At 44.9% G+C, this 20,008-nt stretch overlaps 1 protein-coding gene and 1 long non-coding RNA gene across 3 annotated transcripts; one reads left to right on the top strand and one right to left on the bottom strand.

Moving 5' to 3' along the window:
- Window positions 1-861: 861 nt before the first annotated feature.
- On the top strand, window positions 862-6,551 carry RPAIN (RPA interacting protein). Of its 2 annotated transcripts, XM_040424866.1 has the most exons (7): window positions 862-978; window positions 1,052-1,225; window positions 2,033-2,105; window positions 2,979-3,090; window positions 3,162-3,225; window positions 4,324-4,464; window positions 6,394-6,551. In XM_040424866.1, exons 1-7 carry the CDS (start codon window positions 907-909, stop codon window positions 6,421-6,423), a joined length of 666 nt encoding a protein of 221 aa, XP_040280800.1. In that variant the 5' UTR covers window positions 862-906; the 3' UTR covers window positions 6,424-6,551. The 2 variants fall into 2 exon arrangements, with proteins under 2 accessions (XP_040280800.1, XP_040280799.1); XM_040424865.1 differs by lacking the exon at window positions 6,394-6,551 and having other exon boundaries at window positions 4,324-5,328.
- LOC120995588 lies at window positions 5,338-19,128 on the bottom strand. The gene is made up of 4 exons (XR_005777633.1): window positions 19,117-19,128; window positions 17,015-17,020; window positions 5,831-5,989; window positions 5,338-5,760 (listed from the first exon to the last, which is right to left on the bottom strand). It is a non-coding gene; the product is annotated as an uncharacterized LOC120995588 (long non-coding RNA).
- Window positions 19,129-20,008: the final 880 nt, after the last annotated feature.

The raw sequence follows: 20,008 nt of genomic DNA, 5'->3' as shown, positions 1-20,008 counted from the left end.
CAGTATAGACAGTGTAGAAAACGGAGGGAACATCTGCCGGGCCTGGTCTGAGAGAGCGATCTTTACTAGCCACAGGAATGGGGGTGGCATGAAAGGAAGGGGTTGCAAAAAAATTACTTGGGGATGGGGGCCCCATTCAAAAATTTGCTGTGGGGCCCAGTCATTTCTAGCTACGCCACTGTCAGACACCTGCTACTCTGCAGGTCTGACACGCTCTCCACTGTGACCTGATGAGCACAATGTCAGGACATAATGCGTGTCTCCACGTACTATGTTCTCACACTGTGTGCATCAGGACGTAGAGATCTGAGCATGGGGAGGAGAGCCGCCCTGACTGCTTCCCGGCTCCACAGCTAAGAGTCTCGCTTGAAGAAGCAAAGAGCCGCAGGTTGGCCACCCCTGGCATAGTGCAATCTTACAGCCATTTGCAAGCAGGGTTGCCAACCGTCCAGAAATTTCTGGACAGTCCGTAAAAATAGGTGACTTTTTCCCCCTTTCCGTGAAAAAAATAGAAGTGTCTGTGATTTTTTTGAGGCTGAGGGTACTTGAACTAGATTGTTTTGGTGGTAATTATCATTATTTTACAGCTCACAGTAAATGCTGGTAATGCGAACTATATAGACATGGATAAAATAATCAATTTGTAAAAATATTGGCTCTGATTTTAGGATAAGTTGTCCAGAAAAAAAAGAAAAACTCGGGTTGCCATGTATTAAAACTGTGTGAGGGTGAGGAAGGCAGCGGTCCTAGAAGGCGGACGTGTACAGGGGAGCTGATGAAGCTATGATAAAGCGAGAGTACAGCGCAGGACTACAAGTACCGGCATGCACCGCACCGCGGTCATCACAGGGGGCGGGGCAGTTAAATATCGGTCATCAGGCCGTCGGGCGAGGAAGTGGTGAGAGGATGGAGGCTTCGCAGAGACATCGCGCCCTGTACAAGGGGACGACCCCTCCGTGGAAGGAGACCTATCGGAAGGTAATGGCGCGGCGCCGTGCCCGGCGGCTCTCCGCTGTGTGCAGGGCGCTGACCTCCCGCCTTGTGCCCCTAGAGATGCGTGGAGAGGCTGAAGAGTAACCGCTCCAGGCTGCTGGACAAGTTCCGCCAGGTCGGCAGTGCGGCTGTCGGAGGCTCCTTCCTGGTGCAGGAGGTGATGGAGGAGGAGTGGAGGGCCATGCACAGCGGCAGGCTTCCATCGCTATGGCAGAGGGCTTCCTTCTCACAGGTAACTGCACACAGAAAAGTGCTGCAAGCTGTGCTGTTCTTTATGGCACTACTACAACATCTTGGGGGATATGTGTCTGACCTTCTGGAGCCCCCTCACTCTGTGTTCTCCATTTGAATGGAGTGGTGGACTGGTTAGGGTAGGTTCACACTTGCATTTATTAGATCTGGCAGGCTTTTCCAGCAGAGAACAGCCTGTCTATAAGGCTACCTTCACACTAGCGGCAGGACAGATCCGACAGGCTGTTCACCCTGTCGGATCCGTCCTACCGCTATTTTGCCGTGCAGCTGCTCCGTCCCCTTTGACTATAATGGGGACGTGGGTGGACTTCCGGCGCAGCACGGCAGTGCATGGTGAAAGGCTGCCGGACTAAAAATACTGCTTGTCTGACTTTTTAGTCTGGCGGCCTCTCGCCGTGAACTGGAAATTTGCCCCCCCTTTATAGCCAATGGGGACGGAGCGGTGGCACGGCTAAATAGCGGCAGGACTCATCCGAAAGGGTGAACAGCCTGTCTCATCCGTCCTGGCGCTAGTGTGAAAGTACCCTAATACTGCCATTCACTGCTGGCCCCCATTACACCCCCAGTCTCTAGTCTACCCTCAGTCTCTGTAGACTAACCAATCAGAGCGCTTGCCGGCAAGGCACCACTGATTGCTCCTTTGCCGGCTTCCCCGGTGTCTCTGCTCTCCGGGAGAACGGAGACTCTGGGGCTGTGACACTTTATGGTGTCAGAATGTTCACAACCTACAACTTGATGCAGATATTACATCATAACCTATGCTGCCTATCTATTGTTTCACTTTTAGACTTTTGGCGTATTACAGGACCCTGAAGAGCTGGTTATTCTGGAAGAAATCAAGCAAGAGCTTTTACTAGAAGGTAAATATGAAAATTAAGATTCATGGTTAGCAATTTGGCGTCTGATTTACTCTTGGCTATTTGGATCTTCTCACATTTTCTGAAACTACTAAGCTTAGACCTGCACCCGATTTTATCACAGGGGCTCGGGCTGGATGGTAAATATGGTTTAGACACTTCTCTCTGACTATACAGTGATGGTTGGTTTACTTTGAGGCATAATTTTACGCCAGAATTGTCGCAAATTTGGTGAAAATGATACCTCTTGGGTCACATCCCTAATCCTGTGAAGTTTCACCCCTTCCAATAAATACCAGCTCTTTTTGAGCAAGTCCAAAAAAGTTGTAGAAACCCTACTTGCTCCACAGATTGTAGGCGCAATCGCATTAGTAAATCTGGGCCATAGCCTTAAAATCCTTAGTGTCGCTCATCTAGCCCAGGCATGCTCAACCTGCAGCCCTCCAGCTGTTGCAAAACTATAACTCCCAGCATGCCTGAACAGCCTACAGCAAGGCATGGTGGAAGTTGTAGTTTTACAACAGCTGGAGAGCCGCAGGTTGAGCATCCCTGGCCTAATGTAGAAAGGCTCCTTGATAGATGGGTTTGGGTGCACTAGAGGGAGCAGCAGCCTCCCACTTCTATTTTCTGGAAGTCTGTTGATGCAGACTGTAGCATTGTGAAGGGGTTAAAGTCTGTACCACTGGTCAGTTTGTGCTGTATTTATGTCCCTTGTGGATATACCATTAAATGCACTTTCCATCTAGACATTTATGGGATATCCTCTGGCTAGTTAGCAGTTTCTTCTATCTTAAGAACGGGGTCCTGCCCGTCCATCTGGGCACGATGAGTTCTGCCATGTAGTTCTCTCCACTGAACCGTTTTCTTTCCTTGCAGAACAAGCGATGGTTGAAGAAATTGAAAGGATTGTTCAGTTTGAAGCGGAGTGTCTGGATTCCGTAGTTGGACTGAATAACGGAAATGAAGTGGTGTGCCCGGTCTGTAATAGGTAAGCCTCTACACTTGAAGGCACATATCTCCAAATCTTGCCATGTTTTAGTTTAACCGTTTGTCTTGCAGGAATAATCTAACGGTAACCAGCTGCTTTATCGTGTGTCAATGTGGAGTGTACATCAATTGTAAAGTAAGTGGTTCTCCCCCCCCCCTTCGTTCTGCTTCGCTTTGAATGGGTTTTCCTCAAATCGATACTGATCCACCCCCTATTCACGGGATCAATGATGTGTGTCTGACTACTGGGACCCCCACTGATTACAAGAACAGGGTTCCCATATCCTGTTTTAATGGGGTGGCGGTCAAGGGTGAACACTGACACGCCATTCTCCTACAGGACGAAGTGAAGTATAGCTCTAGGCTATCTCCAGCAATCCTGTCTTAGGCCTCTTTCACACGGGTGTGTGCGCCCTGCAAAATGCGGGCTGCAATGCACGAGCACAGTCCGTGGGGCAGCCTCAGCCGATTGCGGACCCGTTCCCCGGCAAATCTGCAGAAATGTGTGGATCTTCAATGCGCTCAACTGCAGGTCCCTTAACCTCCATCCTCTGTGCAGTGGCTGTGCCTGTTTACTGCAGCTCAGCTCCTGTTAACCATTTAACTAGAGATCAGCAGATTAATTGTGACGGATCGATTCCTCTCATTCAGAGAGGGATTGTAACAGAGCTCATCACTTGTGAGGGGTTTCTCTACTGGTGAAGCCCCCACGTACCTGTAGATTGACAAGGCTGGACATCTCACATGGCCCTGACCATTTTGTGAGTAGCAGTGTAAGCAGTGACTTTGCTTTTCGGGAGCAGTGACTGTTCATGTGCAGCTACCCGGAATGGCCACATGCGGTCACTGTTACAGAAGCAGAACTTCTGCGCTTGCACTTCTGGTAGTTAAGAGCAGGCGTGCCAGTGGTATTGGAGTTGGAGAAAAGTAATGGGGAAAAAAAAAGCAACCTCTGTCGCTACAAGAATGGTTCAAAGTGTGTGTATATATATATATATATATATATATATATATATATATATATATATATATATATATATATATAATTAATTTTATTTTTTCCCCACTTTGTATGAATAGGGTTGTTAACACCATTCTTTGTATTGTGGGTTCCAAAACAGAGATGCAGTCTGTGAATCCAGCCTCTCGCCACTTTCACTGATGCAAAATAGTGCCGTGTGAAAGTGGCCATAAAGTGACTTAATCTACCATCTGATATTCTAATTGACTTCAGTCTCAAGGCATGAACACCGAGAAGCTACAAGCATTGCTGGAAGCAAACTTATCGGCGCACGCCAGCTACTGCAGTGAGCAACCGGTGTTTTCAGTCGGCTTGGGAGCAGAAGGGACGTCCAGTATGTTCATGAGTTGTTCTGTAAGTGACTTCCTGCTGGTCTTTAAGGTTTAGTACAAATCCAAAATGGTAGGTGGGTGTTGCACAGCATTTTTAGAAAAATGTCACTGAGCTTTTTGATTCAAAGCCAGAAGTCAGTCCAGAGAGGGGTAACTTTATAGTTTCCATTTGTTGAATCCACTTCTGTCTTTGGCTGAAACTGCATGTGAAAGTGACTTTCCTGAAAAACACTGAAACTTTCCTCGGAGCATTAGTTTCAGAAAATACATCTTCAGGGGATGTTCACACAGTGGATTTTTACAACTAATTCTGCATCGAAAACCACACTGTATCCCCTCTGAGACAGTGTCCCATGTGTTTTTTATTTTTTTGGATTGGATGTGGACACAATGTGCTATCTGTATTTCCATTCCACAGCCCCACAAAAAAATAGAACATGTCCTTTTCATGTTCCAGACAAGAATAGACACTTCTAACAGACGTCTATCAGGACGTACTGATCCACGAAATGAGGAACACACATGGCTGGTATCTGTTTTGCAGACCACAAACGGATATTGTTGTGTGCAGGAAGCCTAGAACAGACAGTTACACTTGAAGGGGATTCTGTCAACAGCCTTTTATTTTTTGTCATCAAGATCTCCACTTGCAAGCATTCATTTACAGGGTACAACCACACAGCGTGGCCATGCTTGGATGTAGCTGCGGAGTTCCACACAAGCCATTAGAATGGAATTATTTATTCAGAGTTCACTGTTAATGACTGTGTGGTCTTGCAGATTACTGCAATACCATTAAGTGTTGGCCAGCTTCCTATATTGATGACCTATCCTCAGGATATCTCACCAATATCAGATTGGTGGGGGTCTGACTCCCATCCCCCCATGATCAGCAGTTTGAAGAGAACGCAGTGCCTGTGTGAGCGCTGCTTTCTCTTCACTCTTAATCTGCTCGCCGGCGACCTGCTTGCTGTTGCCATTTGAACGGTGAGCAAATTAAAAGTGAAAAGAATGAAGCGCTTACACTACTGTTGCGTTCTCTTCCACATACTGATAGGTGGGGGTGCCATGAGTTGGAACCCCACCTATCTGATATTGCTTATTTATCCTGAGTCCATCTGCAGAAAATGCCGATGGCACAGGTCTGTGAAAAATGGGAATGTGAATGAGGTCTAAAAGTGCACTGGATTTATCATCCCGCATCAGCCACTGATCAGTCTGCAGCCTTTTTAGACTGTCCATGCTTTAAATCTTAAACTGTATTGTTTAATGGTGAAAGTAAGCCATGGAGCAGATTTAAAGGGAACCTGTCATCAAGCTTGTGCTGAAATTCCAAACAAGACAGCTCACAACCTTTTCAATGTCTGCACGGGAAAGGAGCAATCAACGTTATGCCGACCTCACTGAGGGCAGTATAAAATAGTGACAGAAATGCTGATATCAGCGGTGTGTCACTAATCAGCTAAAAGAAAGTGGTTACTGAGAACCAGGATCATAATCATTGCAGCTCAGGCCTGGAAAAGAGTCAAATCTACCTGAGAAGAGTCCTGGTTATTATAATCTCCTGCTCTCCTCGCCCATCTGCTGATTGTCAGTTCTCTCCTAGAGAGAAAGGGAGAAAACTAGGTAGAAGCCTGTCAGTCATCAGCAGGTGGTCAGGAGAGCAGGAATTCATGAGTAACCAGGACTCTTCTCAGGTGGCCGGGACTCTTTTCCAGGCCCAGTCTGCAATGATGGGGATGTTGGTTCTCGGCAACCACTTACTCTTACCCTATAAATGACAGATCGATGAAATCAACTCACCTGTCTCTACTTTATACTGCCGTTAGTATGGGCAGCATAAAGGTGATGACAGGTTCCCTTTAAATCTGTCATGGTAATTTAATAAGAATGTAACTTTAATTTCTCATGAAAATCATGAAGAAATGTTCTTTCCTCTGTCTCCATTTAGGTGTGTGACGCCGTGGTGATAGTACTCTGAAAGGATTTTCTTCAGGGCTGTGCTTGTAAAGTCTTACATTTTGTATCGACGTTTTGTATACATTGTATATTTTTTATATTTATAAATAAAGTAAAACTTTTGGTGGTTTCGTAACTAAGTTTGTGCTTTGTGTATGTCTACAGAGCAGCTGAATTGTGTGGGTCCCCCGGCTTTTCCCCCTATAGTTATTAGAGATGTGAAAACGCCAGAGCTACAGCATGCTGCATTTTGAAGGGAAAGACCAAAATGCTGCTAATGTCTCCTCTGTTTAATATTCCCCATAGACCTTCAGCTAATATCTGATGGTGGCATTTTTACTGCAAAAAAAAACAACTTCTAACTATATAAAATTAATTCATTATTACAAGGGGTTTTGTAGTAGCGTAATATTGATGACCTACTGTACCCTCAAGATGGGTCATCAATCAGATCGGTGGGGTTTGACTCCCGGCACCCCCACTGATCAGCTATTTGAGTGGGTTGTGGTGCTGGCGCAAGCCTGCTTCTTCAAAGCTTACCTATGCGCCATTTCCTTTGTAGTGCAGGGTAATTACAACCGCTCTGTCCCATTTACTTGAATTGGATGGGCAGTTGTAAGTAATCTGCACTGCTGCTACAAAGGAAGAAGCAGCGCATGAGCATTACAACTATTTGAAACTGCTGATCGGCGGGGGACTGATTCCCAACACACCCTTCGCATGGGTCATCAATATTGTGCCACTGCAGTGTTGTGATCTGCTCCTGGTATAGTATACTTTTGACTATTGCAAGGATTGGAGTACGGTGAAACATGGAGCATTTACACATGGCGGATTTAAAATGTTTTTATGCTACAGGGGGCCCCTAAATGTACAACAAACTAGCTCTTTCACCAGTTGGAGAGGCCCTATGACACTTTAGCACATGTCACACTATATTTGCATGCATATTTTGCCTATTTAATTACAGACTGACTACAGGTCATTGTGTAGTAAAGATATATTTTTTTTTATGTGAACATGACTTATGGCTGAATTACATGAGCGAGTCCTATTGTGGGAATTGTGCTCTGTGTGTGAGCCTGATCCTCTGCTCTGGCCTTGTGGGAGCTCACTCCATTATCACGAATTATAATGCTGTGTGCCTCTGCTTGACCTTACTTCTACAGGATCGGTGACCGATTTGTCAGTATGAACCTGGAGAAGGGCTCCTTCAAGTTCACAATGGAGGATCATTCGCTCACACAGCGTGATTCCCGCAATGGACTTGCTTGTGTAAAACAGCCCTTAAAGGAACTTGTTCTAATGTAGAGACACCTGTTCCTTTATTTAAAAGTTAACTACATGGGCTGCGGTTCACAGAAGTGTTATTGTAAGAGGGATAAAAAAAATAATTTACTAAGAAAACAAAAAAACCTATAAAACTTAACCTTTTAATCATACATAATAAAACCAACAGAAAAAAGAAATGTATATAACCCCCACATAAATATTATGCATAAAGATAATATATGTGCCCACTAAAAGTGGCTAGATATTTTGAAACAGATACTTGGGCATATCCTGGTCAATTATACATAGACAATACCATGTGAAAACAGTGTGGGCTATTTGGTGAATTTACTCATGGTTCCTGTGGTTTTGGAATTACGCCCACCAGAGTTTATAATAACCAGTGTTGTCGGGAGATGAACTGTCCCTGGGTGTCCCTTTTGGCTATCTCTGCCTAAAAGCGGAGCACATGCCCCGAAAGGGGCGACCCCACTTATAGATGGCTAAATACTGGAAAGCCGTAAAAACCCCACACATGAATGGTCTCAGGATGCTTTACTGTTGGCATGACACAGGACTGATGGTAGCGCTCACCTTTTCTTCTCCGGACAAGCCTTTTTCCAGATGCCCCAAACAATCGGAAAGAGGCTTCATCGGAGAATATGACTTTGCCCCAGTCCTCAGCAGTCCATTCACCATACTTTCTGCAGAAGATCAATCTGTAACAGATTAGTTTTGTAAGCTGGGATTCTTAAAACATAGCGTTTACTAGATCATTTAAAATATTGGTTTTTAAAGGGAACCTGTCACCGGGATTTGGGGTATAGAGCTGAGGACATGGGTTGCTAGATGGCCGCTAGCACATCCGCAATACCCAGTCCCCATAGCTCGGTGTGCTTTTATTGTGTAAAAAAAACGATTTGATACATATGCAAATTAACATAAGTCTTATCTTACTTGTGTGACCAGAGAAGAGTCATATTTTCAAGCTTTGACTCCTCTCAGGTTCATTTGCATATGTATCAAATCGGTTTTTATACACAATAAAAGCACAGAGAGCTATGGGGACTGGGTATTGTGGATGTGCTAGTGGCCATCTAGCAACTCATGTCCTCAGCTCTATACCCAAAATCCTGGTGACAGGTTCCCTTTAACAAGGTGATGAACAACAACATTTACCTCCACTATACCAATTCAAATACATGGAAAAAAAGGGTGGATCTTACCACATCTTTGTAAGATCCACAACCAATGGAGGAGGTCCTGGTGTTAGATGATACTGGCGCGACCAGGGTGCTTGTGTTGGTGTTGGCACCGTGAATAGCTCCTAATCGGCCCTATTATGTCTTTTCCCCTCCCCTCCATGACGGCACCTTACTTGGAGATTATCCTCCTCCTCCAGCCAGGCAGGGACAGGAAGGTTCAAAAGGGCCCGCCTCCTCACTTATCTTCAGTGTCTTCCTGTCCCTGCCAGGCGGAAGATAGGACTACGTTCGTGCTCCGGTCGGGAGCTATCGCGGAGTTGCGGGTGCATTGCGCCAGCCACGGTCTTACCTTGGGCAAGTAAGGCCGTTCCATGGAGCCTGCCGCGGTCCTCTCCATATTCAAAACTCGCGCGCGCCAGCGCGTAGTGACTAGCCGCGGCAACCGGACACTCAAAGGAGTACTTCCGGTTTCTAGGCTGCCTGCTGCCCGAGATTCTCGGCTCCGGCGGGTGACGTCATCTGGGGGCCTAATTGTGGTAGCCGGAGAGTTGCCGGGCCGGATGACGTCGGAGGTCCTGGGGAGACTTCCGGCCTACGTAGTTTTTAAAAACTGGCGCCCTGGTCAAGTCGGATGTCTGCCTCTGACCAGAGAGTTTGCAAGTTTCCTGCAGCCTCAGATATCCGCACTTATGGATCAGGAGGAAGCTATGGACCAACCTGTAGCTGTGAGTGACATCCAGGTTGTGAGTATGGAATGCTGCTTGCACTGTTATTAAATCTTTCTCATCTTTTCCCTTTTTTCTGTATGGAAGAGTGACAAAGATAGCTCTGTAAAACCTAAAATATCGCCGAAATCTAAAATACCCAGATGTCGCGTATGTTCGGCCAAACTCCCCGAAAATTACGCTAAAAAACTGTGTGGAAAATGCATTGATAGCATTGTTAGGGAAGAAGTCCCGTCCCTAAAACAGGAATTGCAGTGCCTGATTAAGCAGGAAATAAAAACCGCTTTTTCAGATTTTTCTGCAGCCGCTAGCGTTCCGTCGACATCAAAACAGGAGCCCAGGAAAAAATCCCCCATAAAAACCTCTTCATCCTCCTCTGATGTTTCTTCAGATAGTGATGAGGATAGTAACAACTCTGACTCAGATGGCGATTTTAAAAATTATCTGTTTTCTTCTGACGATATAAACGATCTATTGAAAGCGGTCAGGGATACCATGGAAATTAAGGAAGAAAAAGTACATAGGTCCGCCCAGGATAGAATGTTTTCAGTGTTAGAAACTAAGAAGAAAAGGGTATTTCCGGTACACAAAAATCTGCAGTCTCTTATCTTGAGGGAGTGGAAAAATCCTGACAGGAAGGTTTTTTTACCCCGAACAATTAGGAAAAGGCTTCCTTTTGACGAAGAAGAATTGTCCCCGTTCTTGAGTTGTCCTAAAATTGATGTTTCACTCTCCAAACTAGCTAAAGGTTCTTCTTTGCCATTTGAAGATACAGGATCATTGCGTGATCCTATGGACAAAAAAGTGGATGCTAATCTTAAAAGAACCTGGGATGCGGTCGCGGCTTTGTTTAAACCCAATATCGCGGCCACGTCCGTTGCTAGGTCCCTAAAAAGTTGGTTGGAACAACTAGATGTACTCTTAAAATCCAATACTCCATATGAAAATTTTGCAGACTCCTTCCCTCTTTTATTAAAGGCCGTAGATTTTTTGTCAGACACAACAGCGGATTCTGTCAGGCTGGCCGCAAGAGCTACGGCTTTAGCCAATAACTCTAGAAGGGCACTTTGGCTAAAAGCTTGGTCCGGAGACACAGGTTCCAAAGCAAAACTATGTAACATCCAGTTTTATGGTAATCTTCTCTTTGGTCAGGACTTAGATAAAATTCTAGAGAAAGCTTCTGATTCCAAAAAGAACTTCCCAGAGGATAAAAAGAAGAGGAAAGCTCCCTTTTTTCGTCCCCAAAAAAAGGTTAGTTTTCAAAATAAAAGGAGTAAAACGGAAAACTGGAGATCAGGAAGACAGAAAGGGAAGGGTTTTATGTTCTCTCCCCGTTCTGAGGAATCTTCCAAGAAATGACGCCAGAGCCCCAGTGGGGGGAAGACTGGGGAAATTTGTGGATTGCTGGGAAAAATACTCATGCAGCCACTGGTTACTAAATACCCTCCACAAAGGATACAGTATTCCCTTTGTCAAAAGTCCCCCCTCTTTATTTGTTCAGACTCCAGTTCAGAGCTCGGATCATCTCCAGCTTTGCATGGAAAAAGAAATCGAACTGCTAGTTCAGATGAGCGTCTTGGTTCCGGTACCAACAAACCAAGTCGGTCTGGGCTGTTATTCCAGGGTGTTCTTAGTAAAAAAAACAAATGGGAAAATGCGTCTCATCATAAATATGAAAGCCCTGAACAGGTCCATAAAGTACGAAAAATTCAGGATGGAATCTATAAGAACCACGGTCAAAGTTCTACAAGAAGGGGTGTTTCTAGCATCCATAGATTTGAAAGATGCATATTTTCACGTACCCATTCATCCAGGGTCTCAACCGTTCTTGAGAATAGCGGTATGGGTCCAAGGGCATCTAAAACATTTCCAGTTTCAAGCTCTACCCTTTGGGATAACGACTGCCCCCAGGCTTTTTACAAAAATTATGCTAGAGGCAATAACCCCTCTGAGGAGGGAAAAAATAATGATAATCCCATACCTGGACGACCTTTTAATAGTGGGGGACTCCCAGAAAGACCTAGAGATCAATCTATCCAAAACGATAGACAGACTGGAAGAACTGGGTTGGATTTTAAATCGGGAAAAGTCCCACTTAGTTCCCACACAAAGAATAGTTTTTTTGGGAATTCTCATAGACTCGGTGAGCCAAAAATGCTTTTTACCAGCAGAAAAGATCACAAAGATCCAATCCCAAGTAAAACAATTCAGGCAACAAAGATCCCACACCATAAGACAAACGATGGCCCTGATAGGATCCTTTACAGCTTGTATCCCGGCAGTGAAGTGGGCGCAAATACATTCCCGTCCTCTTCAGACGTTCATGTTAAAAATATGCAACCGAAGACAAGATTCCCTAGACAGTCTAATAACGATTCCGGATCCAATTCGGTCCTCACTAAAATGGTGGGAATCAAATTTAAATTTACAGAGGGGAGTTCCTTGGATAGTGAGAGATCAGTTGATCCTCACCACGGATGCCAGTCTATGGGGCTGGGGAGCACATCTCCAATCAGTGTCAGCTCAAGGGGAGTGGTCACAATCCCAGAAGAGGTACTCGTCAAACCACCGGGAACTTCTGGGGGTGTGGGAGGCTCTGAGTTACTTCTCAGAAGAATTAAAGAGGTCCAACGTACAAATAAGGTCCGACAACAAGACGGTGGTTTCATATATAAACCACCAGGGAGGAACAAAAAGCAAACAACTTCAAGTCCTAGCCAACAAGATTTTCTTGTGGGCGGAGGAGAATCTCCTCTCCCTATCAGCGATTTTTCTAAAAGGGACGCAAAACATCCAAGCGGATTTCCTCAGCCGCAAGAAATTAGATCCGGGGGAGTGGAGTTTAAAAGAGGAAATTTTCCAGACCTTAACACAAAGGTGGGGTCTTCCCCAAATAGACCTCTTTGCAAACAAAATAAATGCAAAATTACCAACTTATTTTTCCCTAGATCCATGGGATTCGAGGAGTGCAGGAACAGATGCACTAGCTCTTCCTTGGAATTTCCAACTGGCATACTGCTTCCCACCTCTGCCTCTGATTCCAAGGGTTCTCAGGAAAAAAAAAGAAGAGAGGGCCGAGGTAATCATAATTGTTCCCAACTGGCCGAGGAGATCCTGGTTTCCTCTCCTGGCAAAGATGTCCAAGGAGGATCCATGGATTCTACCCTGGTCGGAAGACCTCCTCTGTCAAGGACCAGTTTTCCACCCAAAGACGCAAAGTCTGCATCTCTCTGCTTGGATCCTGAAAGGGCAGTCTTAAAATCTAAGGGTTTATCGGACAGAGTAATTAATACCATGCTAGCCGGCAAAAAAGATGTCACTAATAGAATTTACCGCAAAATCTGGAATAGATATGTTTCCTGGTGTTCAGAAAATACTTCTAACTCCGTGGGGAGTATTCTGTCTATTCTAGATTTTCTTCAAGAAGGTTTTAATAAAGGGTTAAAACCTAGCACTCTTAGAGTCCAAATTTCAGCTTTAAGTGCCTATTTAGACGAAAAAATAGCTCTTAATCCGTGGAGCATTCGCTTCATGAAAGGAACCGTCAGACTCAGACCCCGGAGTAGACCTCTGGTCGCTCCGTGGGATTTAAACTCTGTCCTCTCCGGTCTCACTAAACCCCCCTTTGAGCCCTTAGAGTCAGCAAATATCAGATATCTGACCCTTAAAACAGTATTTCTAGTGGCCATTACCTCGGCACGTAGGGTTAATGAGATACAGGCTTTCTCGGTTAAAAAACCCTTCATGACGATCAGGGACGACAGAATAATTCTAAGTTTCGACAATTCCTTTCTACCTAAGGTTGTCTCGGAGTTCCATAGGATGGAGGAGGTGGTTCTTCCTTCATTCTGTGAAAATCCCAAATCTAAAAAAGAAGAGGTTTTTCACACTTTGGATGTCAGAAGGTGTGTTCTGAAGTATATATCACAAACTAAAGACTGGAGAAAATCTAATAACCTATTTGTCCAATTCTTAGGGAGTAGGAAAGGATTAAAAGCGTCCAAACCGTCTATTTCACGCTGGTTAAAATCGGCTATCTCAGAAGCCTACATAGCAATAGGGGAACGACCCCCGGTAAATATCAAGGCTCATTCAACAAGGGCAGTTTCGACTTCATGGGCGGAAGAAGCATCCGCTTCCTTGGATCAGATCTGTAGGGCAGCAACCTGGTCGAATCCTCATACCTTTGTAAAACACTATAGGATAGATATTGATTCTAAAAGAGACCTATCCTACGGTAGGAAAGTTTTACAAGCAGTTGTCCCTCCCTAATTGACTAATCTGTTAGTTCTCCAAGTAAGGTGCCGTCATGGAGGGGAGGGGAAAAGTTGAATTAGTCTTACCGGTAATTCCTTTTTCGCGAATCCTCCATGACGGCACCGCTTATATTCCCCCCCCAAAAAAAAAAAAAAAAGACTAGTTATAAAATTAAATAATTAGTCTATAGAGTTATATGTATGAGATTTAATATGTATAACAGAGAATAGATGAATTACTGGTGAAGGTCACGAATGAGTGTGTAAGTTTAGGGCCTGTCAAGTCCAGAAGACACTGAAGATAAGTGAGGAGGCGGGCCCTTTTGAACCTTCCTGTCCCTGCCTGGCTGGAGGAGGAGGATAATCTCCAAGTAAGGTGCCGTCATGGAGGATTCGCGAAAAAGGAATTACCGGTAAGACTAATTCAACTTTCCTACCTCATTGAGGGTTGGGGGCTATTAACAGCGCCTGCCTAACACACATGGAGCACCCGCCCCGACAGGGGCGACCCCACACCGAACCTTCCCCTCGGTATGGGTCTAGTGTTCTATATGGCTCTAATTACAAAGCCCTACATGCCATGTTTCTGTCTTGCTTTTGAGACATCATCAGGGGACTTCACACATGTATTCAAGGGCAATAAAGATCAAGGTGGTTTTAGCCTCGTATCTTCACTCAGGATATTTGATGGTTCTTATCCTTGCTGTACCATGGGAAGTGTCCCATGACAGCCGGTGTCTCACCACAAACAGTGATTTGGCCCAAATCACTGTTTGTGGTGAGACACCGGCTGTCATGGGACACTTCCCATGGTACCTCAAGGATAAGAACCATCAACTATCCTGAGTGAAGATACGAGGCTAAAACCACCTTGATCTTTATTGCCCTTGAATACATGTGTGAAGTCCCCTGATGTCTCAAAAGCAAGACAGAAACATGGCATGTAGGGCTTTGTAATTAGGGCCATATAGAACACTAGACCCATACCGAGGGAAAGGTTCGGTGTGGGGTCGCCCCTGTCGGGGCGGGTGCTCCATGTGTGTTAGGCAGGCGCTGTTAATAGCCCCCAACCCTCAATGAGGTAGGAAAGACATAATATGGCCGATTAGGAGCTATTCACGGTGCCAACACCAACACAAGCACCCTGGTCGCGCTGGTCCCCGGTATCATCTAACACCAGGACCTCCTCCATTGGTTGTGGATCTTGCAAAGATGTGGTAAGATCCACCCTTTTTTTCATGTATTTGAATTGGTATAGTGGAGGTAAATGTTGTTGTTCATCACCTTGTTAAAAACCAATATTTTAAATGATCTAGTAAAGGCTATGTTTTAAGAATCCCAGCTTACAAAACTAATCTGTTATATATTTTGGTGTAACCAGATACCACCACCGATTTATCCAGTGTGGTGATATAATTAATTTTATCTAGAAGATCAATCTGTCCCTGATGTGTTTTTTTGGAGAGAAGTGGCTTCTTTGCTGCCCTTCTTGACACCAGGCCATCTTCCAAAAGTCTTCGCCTCACTGTGCGTGCAGATGCGCTCACACCTGCCTGCTGCCATTCCTGAGCAAGCTCTGCACTGGTGGCACTCCGATCCCGCAGCTGAATCCTCTTTAGGAGACGATCCTGACGCTTGCTGGACTTTTTTGGACGCCCTGAAGCCTTCTTAACGAGAATTGAACCTCTTTCCTTGAAGTTCTTGATGATCCTCTAAATTGTTGATTAAAGGGACACTGACAGGCCCGATAAACATATTAAGTTATTCCTATGCAGTCATAGGTCTATTAAAGTGTATTACAATCACATAAGTGTACCCCCTGTTGGCATTTTAAACCATGTAAAAACAACTTTATAATCATGTCAATCAGCTTCTTTTATGCCCAAGGGGTGTTTTTTTTCACATCTCTTTATGCCCAAGGGGTGTTTTTACTCCTACCTTTGTGCCCAGCCGCGCCTCAACTGTCGCTTCCTAGCGCTGCCCAGCTCATTATTATTCACTGGCTGGGCGGCTTTTACAGTCCCCGAGCCGACGCAGGCGCAGCAGGAGACGCTGGCATTGAATAAGGGACACAGGCGCACTGTGAGTGAGGGTGCCGGGCAAGTTATCCGGTGCACGCGCAGAAGTTACAAGTGAGTTCAATGCAGCAGGAGACCCTGGAATTGAACTCACTTGTACCCCCGGCACCCTCACTCACAGTGCGCCTGCGTCTCTTATTCAATGCCAGCGTCTCCTGCGTCGGCTCGGGAGGATCGGGGACTGTAAAAGCCGCCCAGCCAGTGAATAATAATGAGCTGGGCGGTGCTAGGAAGCGACAGTTGAGGCGCGGCTGGGCACAAAGGTAGGAGTAAAACCGCCCCTTGGGCATAAAGAGATGTGAAAAACCGCCCCTTGGGCATAAAAGGAAGCTGATTGACAGATGATTATAAAGTTGTTTTTACATGGTTTAAAATGCCGACAGGGGGTACACTTATGTGATTGTAATACACTTTAATAGACCTATGACTGCATAGGAATAACTAAATATGTTTATCAGGCCTGTCAGTGTCCCTTTAAGGTGCAATCTTAGTAGCCACAATATCCTTGCCTGTGAAGCCATTTTTATGCAACGCAATGATGGCTGCACACGTTTCTTTGCAGGTCACCATGGTAACAATGGAAGAACAATGATTTCAAGCATCACCCTCCTTTTAACATGTCAAGTCTGCCATTTTAACCCAATCAGCCTGACATAATGATCTCCAGCCTTGTGCTCGTTAACAAGACGATTACTGGAATGATCTCAGCAGGTCCTTTAATGACAGCAATGAAATGCAGTGGAAAGTTTTTTTTGGGATTAAGTTAATTTTCATGGCAAAGAAGGACTATGCAATTCATCTGATCACTCTTCATAACATTCTGGAGTATATGCAAATTGCTATCATAAAAACTTAAGCAGCAACTTTTCCAATTTCCAATATTTATCTAATTCTCAAAACTTTTGGCCACGACTGTACATCCATTGTATCAAAGATATAGCACATCAACGATATCACCTTATACGTCAACTAACATAACAATATCTAATGGCACTTGTGGTATAATGATAGGAACCTCGCCAGAGCAGGAACCCTTTCGACTGATCCATAACCACATCGGGCTAAAATAGTAAAAACATAATCCTGGCCTTAAAACAAAGCTACCAGGAAGAGTAAAGCAGCATAAATGCACACAGATTAGGAGGAGCAACCACTAGACAATAAACAACAGAAGGAGGGAAACGATACACACAAACAATAGACACTAAAGGGGGGGTGGGTACTGTATAGGGGGTAAACCCACAGAGTAAGATCCACAGCTTACGCCAGAAGGTCCTGAAACTCCTGAGACTCCTGAAAAGAAAACAAAGGGGCCCATGAATCAAGGAAGGCTTTATGCTTGGCTCGCAGCTGCGAGGTGAGTTCCTCCATTCTCCGGATCTCCTCCACCTTTTGGATCCAACAACTGATTGTCAGAGGCGCAGAGAGCTTCCATCTCGCAGGGATACATGACCTAGCCGCTATCACCAGGGAGCACAAACATGACTTCCGAAGCACACTCATTGGCAGATCCGAGAGAAATAATAAGAAGAAACCAGGGGTGTGTGGTATCATAAATCTGAAAATTGAGGACAAGGTCTTATGAACCAACTGCCAAAAAGGACAAATTTTTGGGCAATCCCAGAAAATGTGCATCATGGAGCCCATATCGGAGTCACAACGCCAGCAAATAGGAGACGCGGATGGGAACATTTTCTGCAATCTGGTTGGAACATAGTACCATCTGGACATTATCTTATAACCCGCCTCCTGGAACCTACTCGCTATGGATGACCTGTAGAGCAGACTGAAGAGTTTTGACCAGTGATCGGGGGGGATGTTCACTCCCAGGTCTTGGGACCATTTAGCCACAAACGGTGGAAGATAGTCCTGTCGAGGGGCTACCAAGGACTGATAACATTCAGAAAGGGAATGTCTGTAGGCGCCCAACCCAACACAAATTTTTTCAAACGAGGTAAGAGCCCTGTCATACCCCGTGGAGGTCGGAATAGAGGATAAAAAATGCGTCAGTTGCCTGGATCTCCAGAAACCCAAAGAGCAGGGATCTGTTATACTCAAAATCTCGTCATAGGTGCGCCATCTGCCTGAAGTTCTGAAGAAGGGAGCGCGCCGTTAAGTATGTATCAGGATGTCTTCCGTTCTGTCCCTTTTACGGTATTTGGCCGGAGAAAATACTGCAGCATGTGTATTCACACATCCCTGTTTCAGCACAGAAGCATGCTCTATTTTGCCTGTGTTCATGGATAAATCATGCCCATTATAGCCTATGGGTCCATGCAAACCACAGATGCTATCCATGTTTCATGAATCATTAGGAAGAGACGCTTTGAAAATTATTTTTCAGCTGCAGAGTGTCCACGAAACACGGATGACACATGAACCACACGCGGATCCTTCACGGGCTTCACTGACCACCTTTTCATGGATTTGAGCATGGACATGTGAATGAATACGGCTACATGTGTTAAGCAACTTGCTGTTGCTTGACTATTTTACAGCTGTGATTTGACTGTGAAAATGCAGCTAAGCAGCAGACGACTGGCATAAAGCTAAGAAAAAGTGCTCACAACCTGCAACAAAATCCAGCATATCTGGATTTTTTTCAACTATCGCAGTGTCGCATTTCAACACAATTGCCAATTATTACTTGAAATGTTGCTGTGTAGCCATACCCTTACACCAAGGCTTCATGGCTATATTGTGATTAGGGATGAGCGAATCGACTTTGGATGAAACATCCGAAGTCGATTCGCATTAAAACGTTGTTCCAATACTGTACGGAGCAGGAGCTCCGCACAGTATTAGAATGTATTGTCTCCGATAAACCGAAGTTATTTTGTGAGACTTCGGGTAATAACTTCATAAATTAATTTGTACTATAAAAAAAAAAAAATCCTGGACTCTGGTTCAGTTCCAAGGTACCACTTGGAGCCGAACCAGAGTTCGTTAAATAGTTTTTTACAGTACAAATTAATTTATGAAGTTATTACCCGAAGTCTCGCTAGACTTCGCAAAGCAATAACTTCGGCTCATTGGAGACAATACATTCTAATACTGTGCGGAGCTCCTGCTCCGTACAGTATTGGAACCACGGGCGTTGCTAGGGTCTCAAAAGATCCGGGGCCCAAGCCCCAATACATATGTGCTATATTCTCAAAGTATCTGCCCTAAACACATACACACACAAGCTCGCCCTAGGACTAAAGACATATTTTACTTGCTGCATGGACACTAACAAACATACAGCACTATATGCCTCTCACATCCAGTACCTCCCAGGTGATGTCTCCTCTGATGTAGACGTTTTCTTTCCCCATCTTCTCCATTCGGGCCAGACAACTTCTTTCAACCGCATCTAGTCTCTGCAGAGTTTACCAAACAGTCATCTTAGGTTTCTCACTTTTCTTTTCAACGTTCTTTTTATTGAAATATAATTGTAAGAAGCAATAGTAGCAGAAAATAGTGCAGACCAGTTCATCCTATGTTGTAAGTTTTCGAAAAGTCGCCCAGCAGCTCCATATTTTCTGGAATGTATTGTGACTTTTTGCCTCCCAGCCAGCTAATTCCTCTAGTCGGAATAAGGAGTCTACTCTTTTAACCCACTGCTCCATCGAAGGAGGGGAAGTTGATTTCCAATAAGTTGGCACTAAAATTCTAGCAGCAGCTAAAAGATGCTTAATTAGCTTCAGAGTATATGTAAGGGTTTTTCACAGGAAAAAGATGTAGAAGGCAAGACTCCGGACAGATAGGAATATTCATATTGGTAATGCTATTAATTTGGGAAATTACTGAGGACCAATAAGAGGGCAAGTCCACCACATATGCATAAATGTGCCCTTATGCAGGCCACATCTCCAGCAGGTGGGACTATAGTCAGGATTAAATGTATGCAACTTAGCCGGTGTGAGGTACCATCTAGTGAGAACTTTATAACCCGATTCTTGCATCCTAATACACCTAGATACCTGTTTGGGAACTATAAAGAGTCTGTTTAGGTCGTCTGCTGACAATTCCTTACCTAGGTCGTTCTCCCATGCCCTGATGAAGGGAAGTTTCTCTTCTACAGTCTGG

The sequence above is a fragment of the Bufo bufo genome, chromosome 3, assembly GCF_905171765.1.
Source record: "Bufo bufo chromosome 3, aBufBuf1.1, whole genome shotgun sequence".
Taxonomy (NCBI): domain Eukaryota; kingdom Metazoa; phylum Chordata; class Amphibia; order Anura; family Bufonidae; genus Bufo; species Bufo bufo.
Note: the sequence above shows the minus strand (reverse complement) of the source record. Positions and strands in the feature narration are given on the sequence as shown.